Here is a 16,572-nt window from a genome sequence, read left to right as displayed (position 1 = left end):
CGCCCCACTCTCTCCCAGACTCTGCCATGCTGTTTGTTCAGGCTGTAGTGTCAGCTGTCCTCTCTACTCCTCTCAACCCTTTCCTGGGCAGCGCCATCTTCATCACCTCCTACGTCAGACCTGTCAAGTTCTGGGAGAGAGACTACAAGTAATGATCTCTCTGATACTAGTCTGTCACTGTCTGTCTGTCTAGCTGTTTTTTTGTTTCTCTCTCTCTCTCTCTCTGTGTCTCTGTCGCTCTCTCCGTCTGTGTCTAGCTGTTTTTTTGTCGCTCTCTCTCTCTGTGTCTCTGTTGCTCTCTCTGTTTGTCTCGCTCTCTGTCGCTCTCTCCGTCTGTCTGTCTTTCTGTCTAGTCATTTTACTCCTCTTGGTAGATGTGTGTTGGTAGTATCAGTCAGAGTGAATTTCTGATTGATCTGTTCTCTATTGCAGCACTAAGAGAGTGGATCACTCCAACACCAGACTGGCTTCTCAACTGGACAGAAACCCAGGTGGGTGGAATCTGTCTCTCTGTCTCTCTGTCTCTCTGTCTCTCTGTCTCTGTCTCGGCATTTACATGACATGTTAGTCATTTATCAGACTCTCTTATCCAGAGGCACTTCATTCATCTTCAGATAGCTAGGTGAGACAACCACATATCACAGTAGTTAGTATATTCAGATAGCTAGGTGGGACAACCACACATCACAGTAGTTAGTATATTCAGATAGCTAGGTGAGACAACCACATATCACAGTAGTTAGTATATTCAGATAGCTAGGTGAGACAACCACATATCACAGTAGTTAGTATATTCAGATAGCTAGGTGGGACAACCACATATCACAGTAGTTAGTATATTCAGATAGCTAGGTGAGACAACCACATATCACAGTAGTTAGTATATTCAGATAGCTAGGTGGGACAACCACATATCACAGTAGTTAGTATATTCAGATAGCTAGGTGGACAACCACATATCACAGTAGTTAGTATATTCAGATAGCTAGGTGAGACAACCACATATCACAGTAGTTAGTATATTCAGATAGCTAGGTGGGACAACCACATATCACAGTAGTTAGTATATTCAGATAGCTAGGTGGGACAACCACATATCACAGTAGTTAGTATATTCAGATAGCTAGGTGGGACAACCACATATCACAGTAGTTAGTATATTCAGATAGCTAGGTGAGACAACCACATATCACAGTAGTTAGTATATTCAGATAGCTAGGTGGACAGTTTTAGTCAGCCCATGTTCTTCAATAAGTGGCCATCAACAATGTCAGTGCTGGTACGAAAAGACAAGTGGGAGTGTTCAGATTTCACTTTTAATTTCCTAAAATGATCATTTAAATTTCATCTTCTCGTCTAATCTATCAACTGGTATTACTCTAATCTGTAATATAATACTCTCATCTATTACTCTAATCTAATACTCTAATCTATTACTCATCTCTAATATTATTCTCTAATATCTAATCTAATACTCTGATCTAATTATCTGATTTCTAATCTAAATCTATAATCTCGAATCTATTACTCTAATCTTAATCTAATACTCCAATCTCTAATGTAATACTCTAATCTAAAGCTCTAATCTATTTCTCTAATCAAATTCTCTAATATCTAATACTCTAATCTAAATCTCAAATCTCTATTCTAATACTCTAATCACTAATCTAATACTCTAATCTAATTATCTGTATTCTAATCTAAATCAATAATCTCGAATCTATTACTCTAATCTTAATCTAATACTCCAATCTCTAATGTAATACTCTAATCTAAAGCTCTAATCTATTTCTCTAATCAAATTCTCTATCTAATACTCTAATCTATAATCTTTCGCTAATCTAAATCTCAAATCTCTATTCTAATACTCTAATCACTAATGTAATACTCTAATCTAAATCTCTAATCTATTTCTCTAATCTAAATTTCTAATCACTAATCTAATACTCTAATCACTAATCTAATACTCTAATCACTATTCTAATACTCTAATCTAATACTCTAATCACTAATCTAATACTCTAATCACTAATCTAATACTCTAATCACTAATCTAATACTCTAATCACTAATCTAATACTCTATTCTAATACTCTAATCACTAATCTAATACTCTAATCACTAATCTAATACTCTAATACTCTAATCACTAATCTAATACTCTAATCACTATTCTAATACTCTAATCACTAATCTAATACACTAATCTAATACTCTAATCACTAATCTAATACTCTAATCTAATACTCTAATCACTATTCTAATACTCTAATCTAGAGTATTACCAGAAGTACTCAGCAGTTGCTGATTTTCTCACCTTCAGTTTGCTACACGATTCATATATTCTGGTTGGGGGGGACGAGTTTGTAGAAACAGTTCCCCCCCCCATCTTGTTGAAGTTCATTTCTCCTATCCTCCATCAGGTTCTGACGACAACAACCTGAATTCTATATTCTATGAGCACCTGACGCGCTCCCTGCAGCACAGCCTCTGTGGAGACCTGTTGCTGGGCCGCTGGGGGAACTACACCACAGGAGACTGTTTCATCCTGGCTTCAGACTACCTCAACGCTCTGGTTCACCTGGTGGAGATCGGCAATGGACTGGTCACCTTCCAGCTCCGAGGACTGGAGTTCAGAGGTCAGGAAGGAAGGAGGGAGGGATGGGGGTCAAAATAAAATAAACTCAACTTGCTAGCTAAGTAGCTCTGCTTCCTCCTGAAGTGTGCACTCGTTCCCTACTCCCCACACGTTTAAAAGCATTGGATTGGTGTAGGCTTGGCCTTGACTGAGTTCCCACAGTCATGGAAGTGTTTACGGAAGAAAGGACAGATTTATTTCTGACGCGGTCTTGGTCTTGTAGAAGAAATATGACAGTAAGACAGGGTGTTGTGGAAGTGGCTAAACTTTCTATCGCGATGTGAAGAGGGTTTCTTACAATTCTCTCAGGGCCTGATTTGACTTGATATGAAACGAGTACAATTCTGCCTGGTTTCTTCAATCGTTGGTTGATTGTCAACGGGCGACATTTGAGTTCATCCTGCAGATCTCCAGTCAGAATAACGGCCCTTCACGGTTAAATCATAGTGTTCACGAGGTTTTTCTGAAGCTGTCCTGTCATTGTTAGGTTACAGAGTTTATGAAGCATTATAGCATGTTTCTGAAGCCGTCCTGTCATTGTTACGTTACAGAGTTTTTGAAGCATTATAGCATGTTTCTGAAGCTGTCCTGTCATTGTTCGGTTACAGAGTTTATGAAGCATTATAGCAGGTTTCTGAAGCCGTCCTGTCATTGTTAGGTTACAGAGTTTATGAAGCAGGATAGCATGTTTCTGAAGCTCTGGTTCACCTGGTGGAGATCCTGTCATTGTTCGGGACTACAGACAACGTGGTTCAGTTTATGAAGGATTATAGCAGGTTTCTGAAGGGTCATTGTTAGGTTACAGAGTTTAATAAACTTAACGTGTTTCTGAAGCTGCCTGTCTGTTTTACAGAGTTTGAAGCATTATAGCATGTTTCTGAAGCATTGTCATTGTTAGGTTATAGAGTTTATGAAGCATTATAGCATGTTTCTGACAGTCATGTCATTGTTAGGTTATAGAGTTTATGAAGATTTAGCATGTTTCTGAAGCCGTCTTGGTCATTGTTAGGTTATAGAAATGAAGACATAGACATGTTTCTGGAAGTGGCTGTCATTTTAGGTTATAGAGTTTATGAAGCATTATAGCATGTTTCTGAAGGTCCTGTCATTGTTAGGTTATAGAGTTTATGAAATTATAGCATGTTTCTGAAGGTCCTTCATTGTTAATAGTTTTGAAGCATTATAGCATGTTTCTGAAGCCGTCCTGTCATTGTTAGGTTACAGAGTTTATGAAGATTATCCATGTTTCTGAATAACGTCCTGTCATTGTTAAATTATAGTGTTTATGAAGCATTATAGCAGGTTTCTGAAGCCGTCCTGTCATTGTTCGGTTACAGAGTTTATGAAGCATTATAGCAGGTTTCTGAAGCCGTCCTGTCATTGTTAGGGTTAGGTTATAGTTTATGAAGCATTATAGCATGTTTCTGAAGCCGTCCTGTCATTGTTAGGTTATAGAGTTTATGAAGCATTATAGCATGTTTCTGAAGTCGTCCTGTCCCCCCCCAGGTACGTACTGCCAGCAGAGGGAGGTGGAGGCCATCACGGAGGGGGTGGAGGAGGACGAGAGCTGCTGCTGCTGTGAGCCAGGTCACCTTCCACATGTCCTTTCCTTCAACGCGGCCTTCGGACAGCGCTGGCTGGCCTGGGAGGTGCTGGTCACCAAGTACGTCCTGGAGGGCTACAGCATCACGGACAACAGCGCTGCCTCCATGCTCCAGGTGTTTGACCTCCGACGCATCCTGACAACTTACTACGTCAAGGTGAGTGGGAGGCCCGGCTGTTAGTCTGCTGTTTGCAGCTATTCTACACTGGCGTAGCAGGTTAACCGAGAGGTTATCGGTTCGAATCTGGTGTTATTACAGATGAACCTTACGCAATCTCCTACTGCCCATGAGAAAGGTACTAAACTCCTAAACTTGTGTTCTCTCCCTACTTCCTCTCCCCATCTACTTCCTCTATTTCCCCATCTACTTCCTCTCCCCATCTACTTCCTCTTCCTCCCCCATCTACTTCTCCCACCCCCTCCTCTCTCCCTGCTTCCTCCTCCCTGCTTCCTCTCTCCCTGCTTCCTCTCTCCTCCCTCTCTCTACTTCTCTCCCTGCTTCCTCTCTCCCTGCTTCCTCTCTCCCTGCTTCCTCTCTCCCTACTTCCTCTCTCCCTACTTCCTCTCTCCCTACTTCCTCTCTCCCTGCTTCCTCTCTCCCTGCTTCCTCTCTCCCTGCTTCCTCTCTCCCTGCTTCCTCTCTCCCTACTTCATCTCTCCAGGGGATCATATACTACGTAATAGCCTCAACCAAGCTGGAGGAGTGGCTGGCCAATGAGACGATGAGGGAGGGGCTGAAGGCCTGTGGAGAGAGGAACTACGTGGACCTGGACCCGACCTTTAACCCCAACATAGACCAAGACTACGACCACCGCCTGGCTGGCATCTCCAGGGACTCCTTCTGCCAGGTCTACTTGGGCTGGATCCAGTATTGTAACTCTCGGCGGGCCAAGGTAAGGACTTTATTCAGAAATATTTCTACACATTCTCAAAATGTACTACTATAAATATGTCTTTGAGCACAAAAAAAACACACTTCTCCTTCAGCCAATATGTCCTTTGTGTTTTTTTTGTGGTGAGAGAATTGAATCACAGTTTAGACATCTGAAGAAGATAAAAAGATTAAACAACTTCTAATAACATCCCTCCTCTCTAATCTAACCATCCCTCCTCTCTAATCTAACCATCCCTCCTCTCTGATCTAACCATCCCTCCTCTCTGAAACCATCCCTCCTCTCTGATCTAACCATCCCTCCTCTAAAACCATCCCTAATCCATCCCTCCTCTCTGATCTAACCATCCCTCCTCTCTAATCTAACCATCCCTCCTCTCTAATCTAACCATCCCTCCTCTCTGATCTAACCATCCCTCCTCTCTGATCTAACCATCCCTCCTCTCTGATCTAACCATCCCCTCTCTAATTTAACCATCCCTCCTCTCTGATATAACCATCCCTCCTCTCTAAATTAATCCATCCCTCCTCTCTAATCTAACCATCCCTCTCTAAATTAATTCATCCCTCCTCTCTGATCTAACCATCCCTCCTCTCTGATCTAACCATCCCTCCTCTCTGATATAACCATCCCTCCTCTCTAATCTAACCATCCCTCCTCTCTAATCTAACCATCCCTCCTCTCTGATCTAACCATCCCTCCTCTCTGATCTAACCATCCCTCCTCTCTAAATTAATCCATCCCTCCTCTCTGATCTAACCATCCCTCCTCTCTGATCTAACCATCCCTCCTCTCTGATCTAACCATCCCTCCTCTCTGATCTAACCATCCCTCCTCTCTGATCTAACCATCCCTCCTCTCTGATCTAACCATCCCTCCTCTCTGATCTAACCATCCCTCCTCTCTAATCTAACCATCCCTCCTCTCTGATCTAACCATCCCTCCTCTCTAATCTAACCATCCCTCCTCTCTAATCTAACCATCCCTCCTCTCTGATCTAACCATCCCTCCTCTCTGATCTAACCATCCCTCCTCTCTAAATTAATCCATCCCTCCTCTCTGATCTAACCATCCCTCCTCCTCTCTAACCATCCCTAATAACCATCCCTCCTCTCTGATCCATAACCATCCCTCCTCTCTGATCTGACCATCCCTCCTCTCTGATATAACCATCCCTCCTCTCTGATATAACCATCCCTCCTCTCTGATATAACCATCCCTCCTCTCTGATCTAACCATCCCTCCTCTCTGATCTAACCATCCCTCCTCTCTGATATAACCATCCCTCCTCTCTGATATAACCATCCCTCCTCTCTGATCTAACCATCCCTCCTCTCTGATCTAACCATCCCTCCTCTCTGATATAACCATCCCTCCTCTCTAATCTAACCATCCCTCCTCTCTGATCTAACCATCCCTCCTCTCTGATCTAACCATCCCTCCTCTCTGATATAACCATCCCTCCTCTCTAAATTAATCCATCCCTCCTCTCTGATCTAACCATCCTCCTCTCTGATATAACCATCCCTCCTCTCTGATCTAACCATCCCTCCTCTCTGATATAACCATCCCTCCTCTCTGATATAACCATCCCTCCTCTCTGATATAACCATCCCTCCTCTCTGATATAACCATCCCTCCTCTCTGATATAACCATCCCTCCTCTCTGATATAACCATAATCCATCCATCCCTCCTCTCTGATATAACCATCCCTCCTCTCTGATCTAACCATCCCTCCTCTCTGATCTAACCATCCCTCCTCTCTGATATAACCATCCCTCCTCTCTGATATAACCATCCCTCCTCTCTGATATAACCATCCCTCCTCTCTGATATAACCATCCCTCCTCTCTGATATAACCATCCCTCCTCTCTGATATAACCATCCCTCCTCTCTGATATAACCATCCCTCCTCTCTGATCTAACCATCCCTCCTCTCTGATATAACCATCCCTCCTCTCTGAATAACCATCCCTCCTCTCTGATATAACCATCCCTCCTCTCTGATATAACCATCCCTCCTCTCTGATATAACCATCCCTCCTCTCTGATATAACCATCCCTCCTCTCTAATCTAACCATCCCTCCTCTCTATCTAACCATCCCTCCTCTCTGATCTAACCATCCCTCCTCTCTGATCTAACCATCCCTCCTCTCTGATATAACCATCCCTAATAACCATCCCTCCTCTCTGATATAATCCATCCTCCTCTCTGATCTAACCATCCCTCCTCTCTGATCTAACCATCCCTCCTCTCTGATCTAACCATCCCTCCTCTCTGATCTAACCATCCCTCCTCTCTGATCTAACCATCCCTCCTCTCTGATCTAAACCATCCATCCTCTCTGATATAACCATCCCTCCTCTCTGATATAACCATCCCTCCTCTCTGAATAACCATCCCTCCTCTCTGATCTAACCATCCCTCCTCTCTGATCCATCCCTCCTCTCTGATATAACCATCCCTCCTCTCTGATCTAACCATCCCTCCTCTCTGATCTAACCATCCCTCCTCTCTGATCTAACCATCCCTCCTCTCTGATCTAACCATCCCTCCTCTCTGATATAACCATCCCTCCTCTCTGATCTAAATCCCTAATCCATCCCTCCTCTCTGATATAACCATCCCTCCTCTCTGATATAACCATCCCTCCTCTCTGATATAACCATCCCTCCTCTCTGATCTAACCATCCCTCCTCTCTGATCTAACCATCCCTCCTCTCTGATCTAACCATCCCTCCTCTCTGATATAACCATCCCTCCTCTCTGATCTAACCATCCCTCCTCTCTGATCTAACCATCCCTCCTCTCTGATCTAACCATCCCTCCTCTCTGATATAACCATCCCTAACCATCCCCTCTCTGATATAACCATCCCTCCTCTCTAATATAACCATCCCTCCTCCCTCTAATCTAACCATCCCTCCTCTCTGATATAACCATCCCTCCTCTCTAATCTAACCATCCCTCCTCTCTGATCTAACCATCCCTCCTCTCTGATCTAACCATCCCTCCTCTCTGATCTAACCATCCCTCCTCTCTGATCTAACCATCCCTCCTCTCTGATCTAACCATCCCTCCTCTCTAATCTAACCATCCCTCCTCTCTAATCTAACCATCCCTCCTCTCTGATCTAACCACCCCTCCTCTCTAATAACCAATCCATCCCATCCTCCTCTGATCTAACCATCCCTCCTCTCTGATCTAACCATCCCTCCTCTCTGATCTAACCATCCCTCCTCTCTGATCTAACCATCCCTCCTCTCTGATCTAACCATCCCTCCTCTCTGATATAACCATCCCTCCTCTCTAAATTAATCCATCCCTCCTCTCTGATCTAACCATCCCTCCTCTCTGATCTAACCATCCCTCCTCTCTGATCTAACCATCCCTCCTCTCTGATATAATCCATCCCTCCCTCTCTGATATAACCATCCCTCCTCTCTGATATAACCATCCCTCCTCTCTGATCTAACCATCCCTCCTCTCTGATATAACCATCCCTCCTCTCTGATATAACCATCCCTCCTCTCTGATATAACCATCCCTCCTCTCTGATCTAACCATCCCTCCTCTCTGATATAACCATCCCTCCTCTCTGATCTAACCATCCCTCCTCTCTGATCTAACCATCCCTCCTCTCTGATATAACCATCCCTCCTCTCTGATATAACCATCCCTCCTCTCTGATATAACCATCCCTCCTCTCTGATATAACCATCCCTCCTCTCTGATATAACCATCCCTCCTCTCTGATATAACCATCCCTCCTCTCTGATATAACCATCCCTCCTCTCTGATCTAACCATCCCTCCTCTCTGATATAACCATCCCTCCTCTCTGATATAACCATCCCTCCTCTCTGATATAACCATCCCTCCTCTCTAAATAATCCATCCCTCCTCTCTGATCTAACCATCCCTCCTCTCTGATCTAACCATCCCTCCTCTCTGATATAACCATCCTCCTCTCTAATATAACCATCCCTCCTCTCTGATATAACCATCCCTCCTCTCTGATATAACCATCCCTCCTCTCTGATATAACCATCCCTCCTCTGATATAACCATCCCTCCTCTGATCTAACCATCCCTCCTCTCTAATCTAACCATCCCTCCTCTCTAATCTAACCATCCCTCCTCTCTAATCTAACCATCCCTCCTCTCTAATCTAACCATCCCTCCTCTAATCTAACCATCCCTCCTCTCTAATCTAACCATCCCTCCTCTAATCTAACCATCCCTCCTCTAATCTAACCATCCCTCCTCTCTAAATTAATCCATCCCTCCTCTCTAAATTAATCCATCCCTCCTCTCTAAATTAATCCATCCCTCCTCTCTAAATTAATCCATCCCTCCTCTCTAACCATCCCTCCTCTAATCTAACCATCCCTCCTCTAATCTAACCATCCCTCCTCTAATCTAACCATCCCTCCTCTCTAAATTAATCCATCCCTCCTCTCTAAATTAATCCATCCCTCTTCTCTAAATTAATCCATCTCTCCTCTCTAATCTAACCATCCCTCCTCTCTAAATTAATCCATCCTTCCTCTAATCTAACCATCCCTCTCAATTAATAATAAATAATAATAATATGCCATTTAGCCGCTTTTATCCAAAGCGACTTACAGTCATGTGTGCATACATTCTACGTATGGGTGGTCCCGGATCGAACCCACTACCCTGGCGTTACTGCTCTAAACTGAGCTAAGAAGGACCACCAATTAATCCATCCCTCCTCTTTAATCTAACCATCCCTCTCTAAATTAATCCATCCCTCCTCTCTAAATTAATCCATCCCTCCTCTCTAAATTAATCCATCCCTCCTCTCTAAATTAATCCATCCCTCCTCTCTAATCTAACCATCCCTCTCTAAATTAATCCATCCCTCCTCTCTAAATTAATCCATCCCTCCTCTCTAATCTAACTATCCCTCCTCTCTAAATTAATCCATCCCTCCTCTCTAAATTAATCCATCCCCCTCTCTAATCTAACCATCCCTCTCTAAATTAATTCATCCCTCCTCTCTGATCTAACCATCCCTCCTCTCTGATCTAACCATCCCTCCTCTCTGATCTAACCATCCCTCCTCTCTGATCTAACCATCCCTCCTCTCTAATCTAACCATCCCTCCTCTCTAATCTAACCATCCCTCCTCTCTAATCTAACCATCCCTCCTCTCTAATCTAACCATCCCTCCTCTCTAATCTAACCATCCCTCCTCTCTGATCTAACCATCCCTCCTCTCTGATCTAACCATCCCTCCTCTCTGATCTAACCATCCCTCCTCTCTAATCTAACCATCCCTCCTCTCTAAATTAATCCATCCCTCCTCTCTAAATTAATCCATCCCTCCTCTCTAAATTAATCCATCCCTCCCCCTGATCTAACCATCCCTCCCTCTGATCTAACCATCCCTCCTCTCTGATCTAACCATCCCTCCTCTCTAATCTAACCATCCCTCCTCTCTGATATAACCATCCCTCCTCTCTAAATTAATCCATCCCTCCTCTCTAATCTAACCATCCCTCTCTAAATTAATTCATATATATATATATATCCCTCCTCTCTGATCTAACCATCCCTCCTCTCTGATATAACCATCCCTCCTCTCTAATCTAACCATCCCTCCTCTCTAATCTAACCATCCCTCCTCTCTGATCTAACCATCCCTCCTCTCTGATCTAACCATCCCTCCTCTCTGATCTAACCATCCCTCCTCTCTGATCTAACCATCCCTCCTCTCTGATCTAACCATCCCTCCTCTCTGATCTAACCATCCCTCCTCTGATCTAACCATCCCTCCTCTCTGATCTAACCATCCCTCCTCTCTGATCTAACCATCCCTCCTCTCTGATCTAACCATCCCTCCTCTCTAATCTAACCATCCCTCCTCTCTAATCTAACCATCCCTCCTCTCTAATCTAACCATCCCTCCTCTCTGATCTAACCATCCCTCCTCTCTGATCTAACCATCCCTCCTCTCTAATCTAACCATCCCTCCTCTCTGATCTAACCATCCCTCCTCTCTGATATAACCATCCCTCCTCTCTAAATTAATCCATCCCTCCTCTCTGATCTAACCATACCTCCTCTCTGATCTAACCATCCCTCCTCTCTGATATAACCATCCCTCCTCTCTGATATAACCATCCCTCCTCTCTGATATAACCATCCCTCCTCTCTGATATAACCATCCCTCCTCTCTGATATAACCATCCCTCCTCTCTGATATAACCATCCCTCCTCTCTGATATAACCATCCCTCCTCTCTGATCTAACCATCCCTCCTCTCTGATATAACCATCCCTCCTCTCTGATATAACCATCCCTCCTCTCTGATATAACCATCCCTCCTCTCTGATATAACCATCCCTCCTCTCTGATATAACCATCCCTCCTCTCTGATATAACCATCCCTCCTCTCTAAATTAATCCATCCCTCCTCTCTAATCTAACCATCCCTCTCTAAATTAATCCATCCCTCCTCTCTGATCTAACCATCCCTCCTCTCTGATATAACCATCCCTCCTCTCTAAATTAATCCATCCCTCCTCTCTGATCTAACCATCCCTCCTCTCTGATCTAACCATCCCTCCTCTCTGATCTAACCATCCCTCCTCTCTGATATAACCATCCCTCCTCTCTGATCTAACCATCCCTCCTCTCTGATATAACCATCCCTCCTCTCTGATATAACCATCCCTCCTCTCTGATATAACCATCCCTCCTCTCTGATATAACCATCCCTCCTCTCTGATCTAACCATCCCTCCTCTCTAATCTAACCATCCCTCCTCTCTAATCTAACCATCCCTCCTCTCTGATCTAACCATCCCTCCTCTCTGATATAACCATCCCTCCTCTCTGATCTAACCATCCCTCCTCTCTGATATAACCATCCCTCCTCTCTGATATAACCATCCCTCCTCTCTGATATAACCATCCCTCCTCTCTGATATAACCATCCCTCCTCTCTGATATAACCATCCCTCCTCTCTGATCTAACCATCCCTCCTCTCTGATCTAACCATCCCTCCTCTCTGATCTAACCATCCCTCCTCTCTGATATAACCATCCCTCCTCTCTGATATAACCATCCCTCCTCTCTGATATAACCATCCCTCCTCTCTGATATAACCATCCCTCCTCTCTGATATAACCATCCCTCCTCTCTAAATTAATCCATCCCTCCTCTCTGATCTAACCATCCCTCCTCTCTGATATAACCATCCCTCCTCTCTGATCTAACCATCCCTCCTCTCTGATATAACCATCCCTCCTCTCTGATATAACCATCCCTCCTCTCTGATATAACCATCCCTCCTCTCTGATATAACCATCCCTCCTCTCTGATATAACCATCCCTCCTCTCTAAATTAATCCATCCCTCCTCTCTGATCTAACCATCCCTCCTCTCTGATCTAACCATCCCTCCTCTCTGATATAACCATCCCTCCTCTCTGATCTAACCATCCCTCCTCTCTAAATTAATCCATCCCTCCTCTCTGATCTAACCATCCCTCCTCTCTGATCTAACCATCCCTCCTCTCTGATCTAACCATCCCTCCTCTCTGATCTAACCATCCCTCCTCTCTGATATAACCATCCCTCCTCTCTGATATAACCATCCCTCCTCTCTGATCTAACCATCCCTCCTCTCTAATCTAACCATCCCTCCTCTCTAATCTAACCATCCCTCCTCTCTAATCTAACCATCTCTCCTCTCTGATCTAACCATCTCTCCTCTCTAATCTAACCATCCCTCCTCTCTGATCTAACCATCTCTCCTCTCTGATCTAACCATCTCTCCTCTCTAATCTAACCATCCCTCCTCTCTGATCTAACCATCCCTCCTCTCTGATATAACCATCCCTCCTCTCTAAATTAATCCATCCCTCCTCTCTGATCTAACCATACCTCCTCTCTGATCTAACCATACCTCCTCTCTGATCTAACCATCCCTCCTCTCTGATATAACCATCCCTCCTCTCTGATATAACCATCCCTCCTCTCTGATATAACCATCCCTCTCTGATATAACCATCCCTCCTCTCTGATATAACCATCCCTCCTCTCTGATCTAACCATCCCTCCTCTCTGATCTAACCATCCCTCCTCTCTGATATAACCATCCCTCCTCTCTGATATAACCATCCCTCCTCTCTGATATAACCATCCCTCCTCTCTGATATAACCATCCCTCCTCTCTGATCTAACCATCCCTCCTCTCTGATATAACCATCCCTCCTCTCTGATATAACCATCCCTCCTCTCTGATATAACCATCCCTCCTCTCTGATATAACCATCCCTCCTCTCTGATATAACCATCCCTCCTCTCTGATCTAACCATCCCTCCTCTCTGATATAACCATCCCTCCTCTCTGATATAACCATCCCTCCTCTCTGATAACCAATCCCTCCTCTCTAAATGAATCCATCCCTCCTCTCTGATCTAACCATCCCTCCTCTCTGATCTAACCATCCCTCCTCTCTGATATAACCATCCCTCCTCTCTAATATAACCATCCCTCCTCTCTGATATAACCATCCCTCCTCTCTGATATAACCATCCCTCCTCTCTGATCTAACCATCCCTCCTCTCTGATATAACCATCCCTCCCCTCTGATATAACCATCCCTCCCCTCTGATCTAACCATCCCTCCTCTCTAATCTAACCATCCCTCCTCTCTAATCTAACCATCCCTCCTCTCTAATCTAACCATCCCTCCTCTCTAATCTAACCATCCCTCCTCTCTAATCTAACCATCCCTCCTCTCTAATCTAACCATCCCTCCTCTCTAATCTAACCATCCCTCCTCTCTAATCTAACCATCCCTCCTCTCTAATCTAACCATCCCTCCTCTAATCTAACCATCCCTCCTCTCTAATCTAACCATCCCTCCTCTCTAAATTAATCCATCCCTCCTCTCTAAATTAATCCATCCCTCCTCTCTAAATTAATCCATCCCTCCTCTCTAATCTAACCATCCCTCCTCTAATCTAACCATCCCTCCTCTAATCTAACCATCCCTCCTCTAATCTAACCATCCCTCCTCTCTAAATTAATCCATCCCTCCTCTCTAAATTAATCCATCCCTCCTCTCTAAATTAATCCATCCCTCCTCTCTAATCTATCCATCCCTCTTCTCTAAATTAATCCATCTCTCCTCTCTAATCTAACCATCCCTCCTCTCTAAATTAATCCATCCTTCCTCTAATCTAACCATCCCTCTCAATTAATAATAAATAATAATAATATGCCATTTAGCAGACGCTTTTATCCAAAGCGACTTACAGTCATGTGTGCATACATTCTACGTATGGGTGGTCCAATCGAACCCACTACCCTGGCGTTACAAGCGCCATGCTCTACCAACTGAGCTACAGAAGGACCACCAATTAATCCATCCCTCCTCTTTAATCTAACCATCCTCTCTAAATTAATCCATCCCTCCTCTCTAAATTAATCCATCCCTCTCTAAATTAATCCATCCCTCCTCTCTAAATTAATCCATCCCTCCTCTTTAATCTAACCATCCCTCCTCTCTAAATTAATCCATCCCTCCTCTCTAAATTAATCCATCCCTCCTCTCTAATCTAACTATCCCTCCTCTCTAAATTAATCCATCCCTCCTCTCTAATCTAACCATCCCTCTCTAATCTAACCATCTGTCCTTCTATTCTCATCTCCTTGGCAGCCTCTGGACAGTGAGAAGGACTCTTCCCTGGTGTTGCTGTGTTTCGGCCTGTGTGTGCTGGGCAGGAGAGCACTGGGGACTGCTGCACACCATATGTCTAGGTGAGTCTGTCTGCTTCAAATCAAATCAAATCAATCAAATCAAATCAAATTTTATTTGTCACATACACATGGTTAGCAGATGTTAATGCGAGTGTAGCGAAACGCTTGTGCTTCTAGTTCCGACAATGCAGTGATAACCAACAAGTAATCTAACTAACAATTCCAAAACTACTGTCTTATACACAGTGTAAGGGGATAAAGAACATGTACATAAGGATATATGAATGAGTGATGGTACAGAGCAGCATACAGTAGATGGTATCGAGTACAGTATATACATATGAGATGAGTATGTAGACAAAGTAAACAAAGTGGCATAGTTAAAGTGGCTAGTGATACATGTATTACATAAGGATGCAGTCGATGATGTAGAGTACAGTATATACGTATGCATATGAGATTAATAATGTAGGGTAAGTAACATTATATAAGGTAGCATTGTTTAAAGTGGCTAGTGATATATTTACATTTCCCATCAATTCCCATTATTAAAGTGGCTGGAGTTGGGTCAGTGTCAATGACAGTGTGTTGGCAGCAGCCACTCAATGTTAGTGGTGGCTGTTTAACAGTCTGATGGCCTTGAGATAGAAGCTGTTTTTCAGTCTCTCGGTCCCAGCTTTGATGCACCTGTACTGACCTCGCCTTCTGGATGATAGCGAGGTGAACAGGCAGTGGCTCGGGTGGTTGATGTCCTTGATGATCTTTATGGCCTTCCTGTAACATCGGGTGGTGTAGGTGTCCTGGAGGGCAGGTAGTTTGCCCCCGGTGATGCGTTGTGCAGACCTCACTACCCTCTGGAGAGCCCTACGGTTGAGGGCGGAGCAGTTGCCGTACCAGGCGGTGATACAGCCCGCCAGGATGCTCTCGATTGTGCATCTGTAGAAGTTTGTGAGTGCTTTTGGTGACAAGCCGAATTTCTTCAGCCTCCTGAGGTTGAAGAGGCGCTGCTGCGCCTTCTTCACGACGCTGTCAGTGTGAGTGGACCAATTCAGTTTGTCTGTGATGTGTATGCCGAGGAACTTAAAACTTGCTACCCTCTCCACTACTGTTCCATCGATGTGGATAGGGGGGTGTTCCCTCTGCTGTTTCCTGAAGTCCACAATCATCTCCTTAGTTTTGTTGACGTTGAGTGTGAGGTTATTTTCCTGACACCACACTCCGAGGGCCCTCACCTCCTCCCTGTAGGCCGTCTCGTCGTTGTTAGTAATCAAGCCTACCACTGTTGTGTCGTCCGCAAACTTGTCCTCGCCACTCCTCTACAATAGTATGGGGCTTCCCTGTCCCAGTCACTCCTCTACAATAGTATGGGGCTTCCCTGTCCCAGTCACTCCTCTACAATAGTATGGGCCTTCCCTGTCCCAGTCACTCCTCTACAATAGTATGGGCCTTCCCTGTCCCAGTCACTCCTCTACAATAGTATGGGCCTTCCCTGACCCAGCCACTCCTCTACAATAGTATGGGGCTTCCCTGTCCCAGTCACTCCTCTACAATAGTATGGGGCTTCCCTGTCCCAGCCACTCCTCTACAATAGTATGGGCCTTCCCTGTCCCAGTCACTCCTCTACAATAGTATGGGCCTTCCCTGACCCAGCCACTCCTCTACAATAGTATGGGCCTTCCCTGTCCCAGTC

The 16,572-nt window shown here is 44.5% G+C and overlaps 1 protein-coding gene across 1 annotated transcript in view; it reads left to right on the top strand.

Annotated features, from left to right (window-relative positions):
* Window positions 1–16,572, top strand: part of pcnx1 (pecanex 1) — a 118,196-nt gene that overhangs the window by 86,282 nt on the left and 15,342 nt on the right. The window contains exons 24-29 of the mRNA XM_052485488.1: window positions 19–148; window positions 433–491; window positions 2,424–2,639; window positions 4,145–4,398; window positions 4,904–5,134; window positions 14,842–14,942. Coding sequence (XP_052341448.1) covers window positions 19–148; window positions 433–491; window positions 2,424–2,639; window positions 4,145–4,398; window positions 4,904–5,134; window positions 14,842–14,942 — 991 coding nt within the window. The remainder of the gene's footprint in view (window positions 1–18; window positions 149–432; window positions 492–2,423; window positions 2,640–4,144; window positions 4,399–4,903; window positions 5,135–14,841; window positions 14,943–16,572) is intronic.

Source organism: Oncorhynchus keta, chromosome 29 (genome assembly GCF_023373465.1).
Source record: "Oncorhynchus keta strain PuntledgeMale-10-30-2019 chromosome 29, Oket_V2, whole genome shotgun sequence".
Taxonomy (NCBI): Eukaryota; Metazoa; Chordata; class Actinopteri; order Salmoniformes; family Salmonidae; genus Oncorhynchus; species Oncorhynchus keta.
The sequence above is the reverse complement of the archived record's forward strand: the minus strand, read 5'-3'. Positions and strand labels throughout refer to the sequence as shown.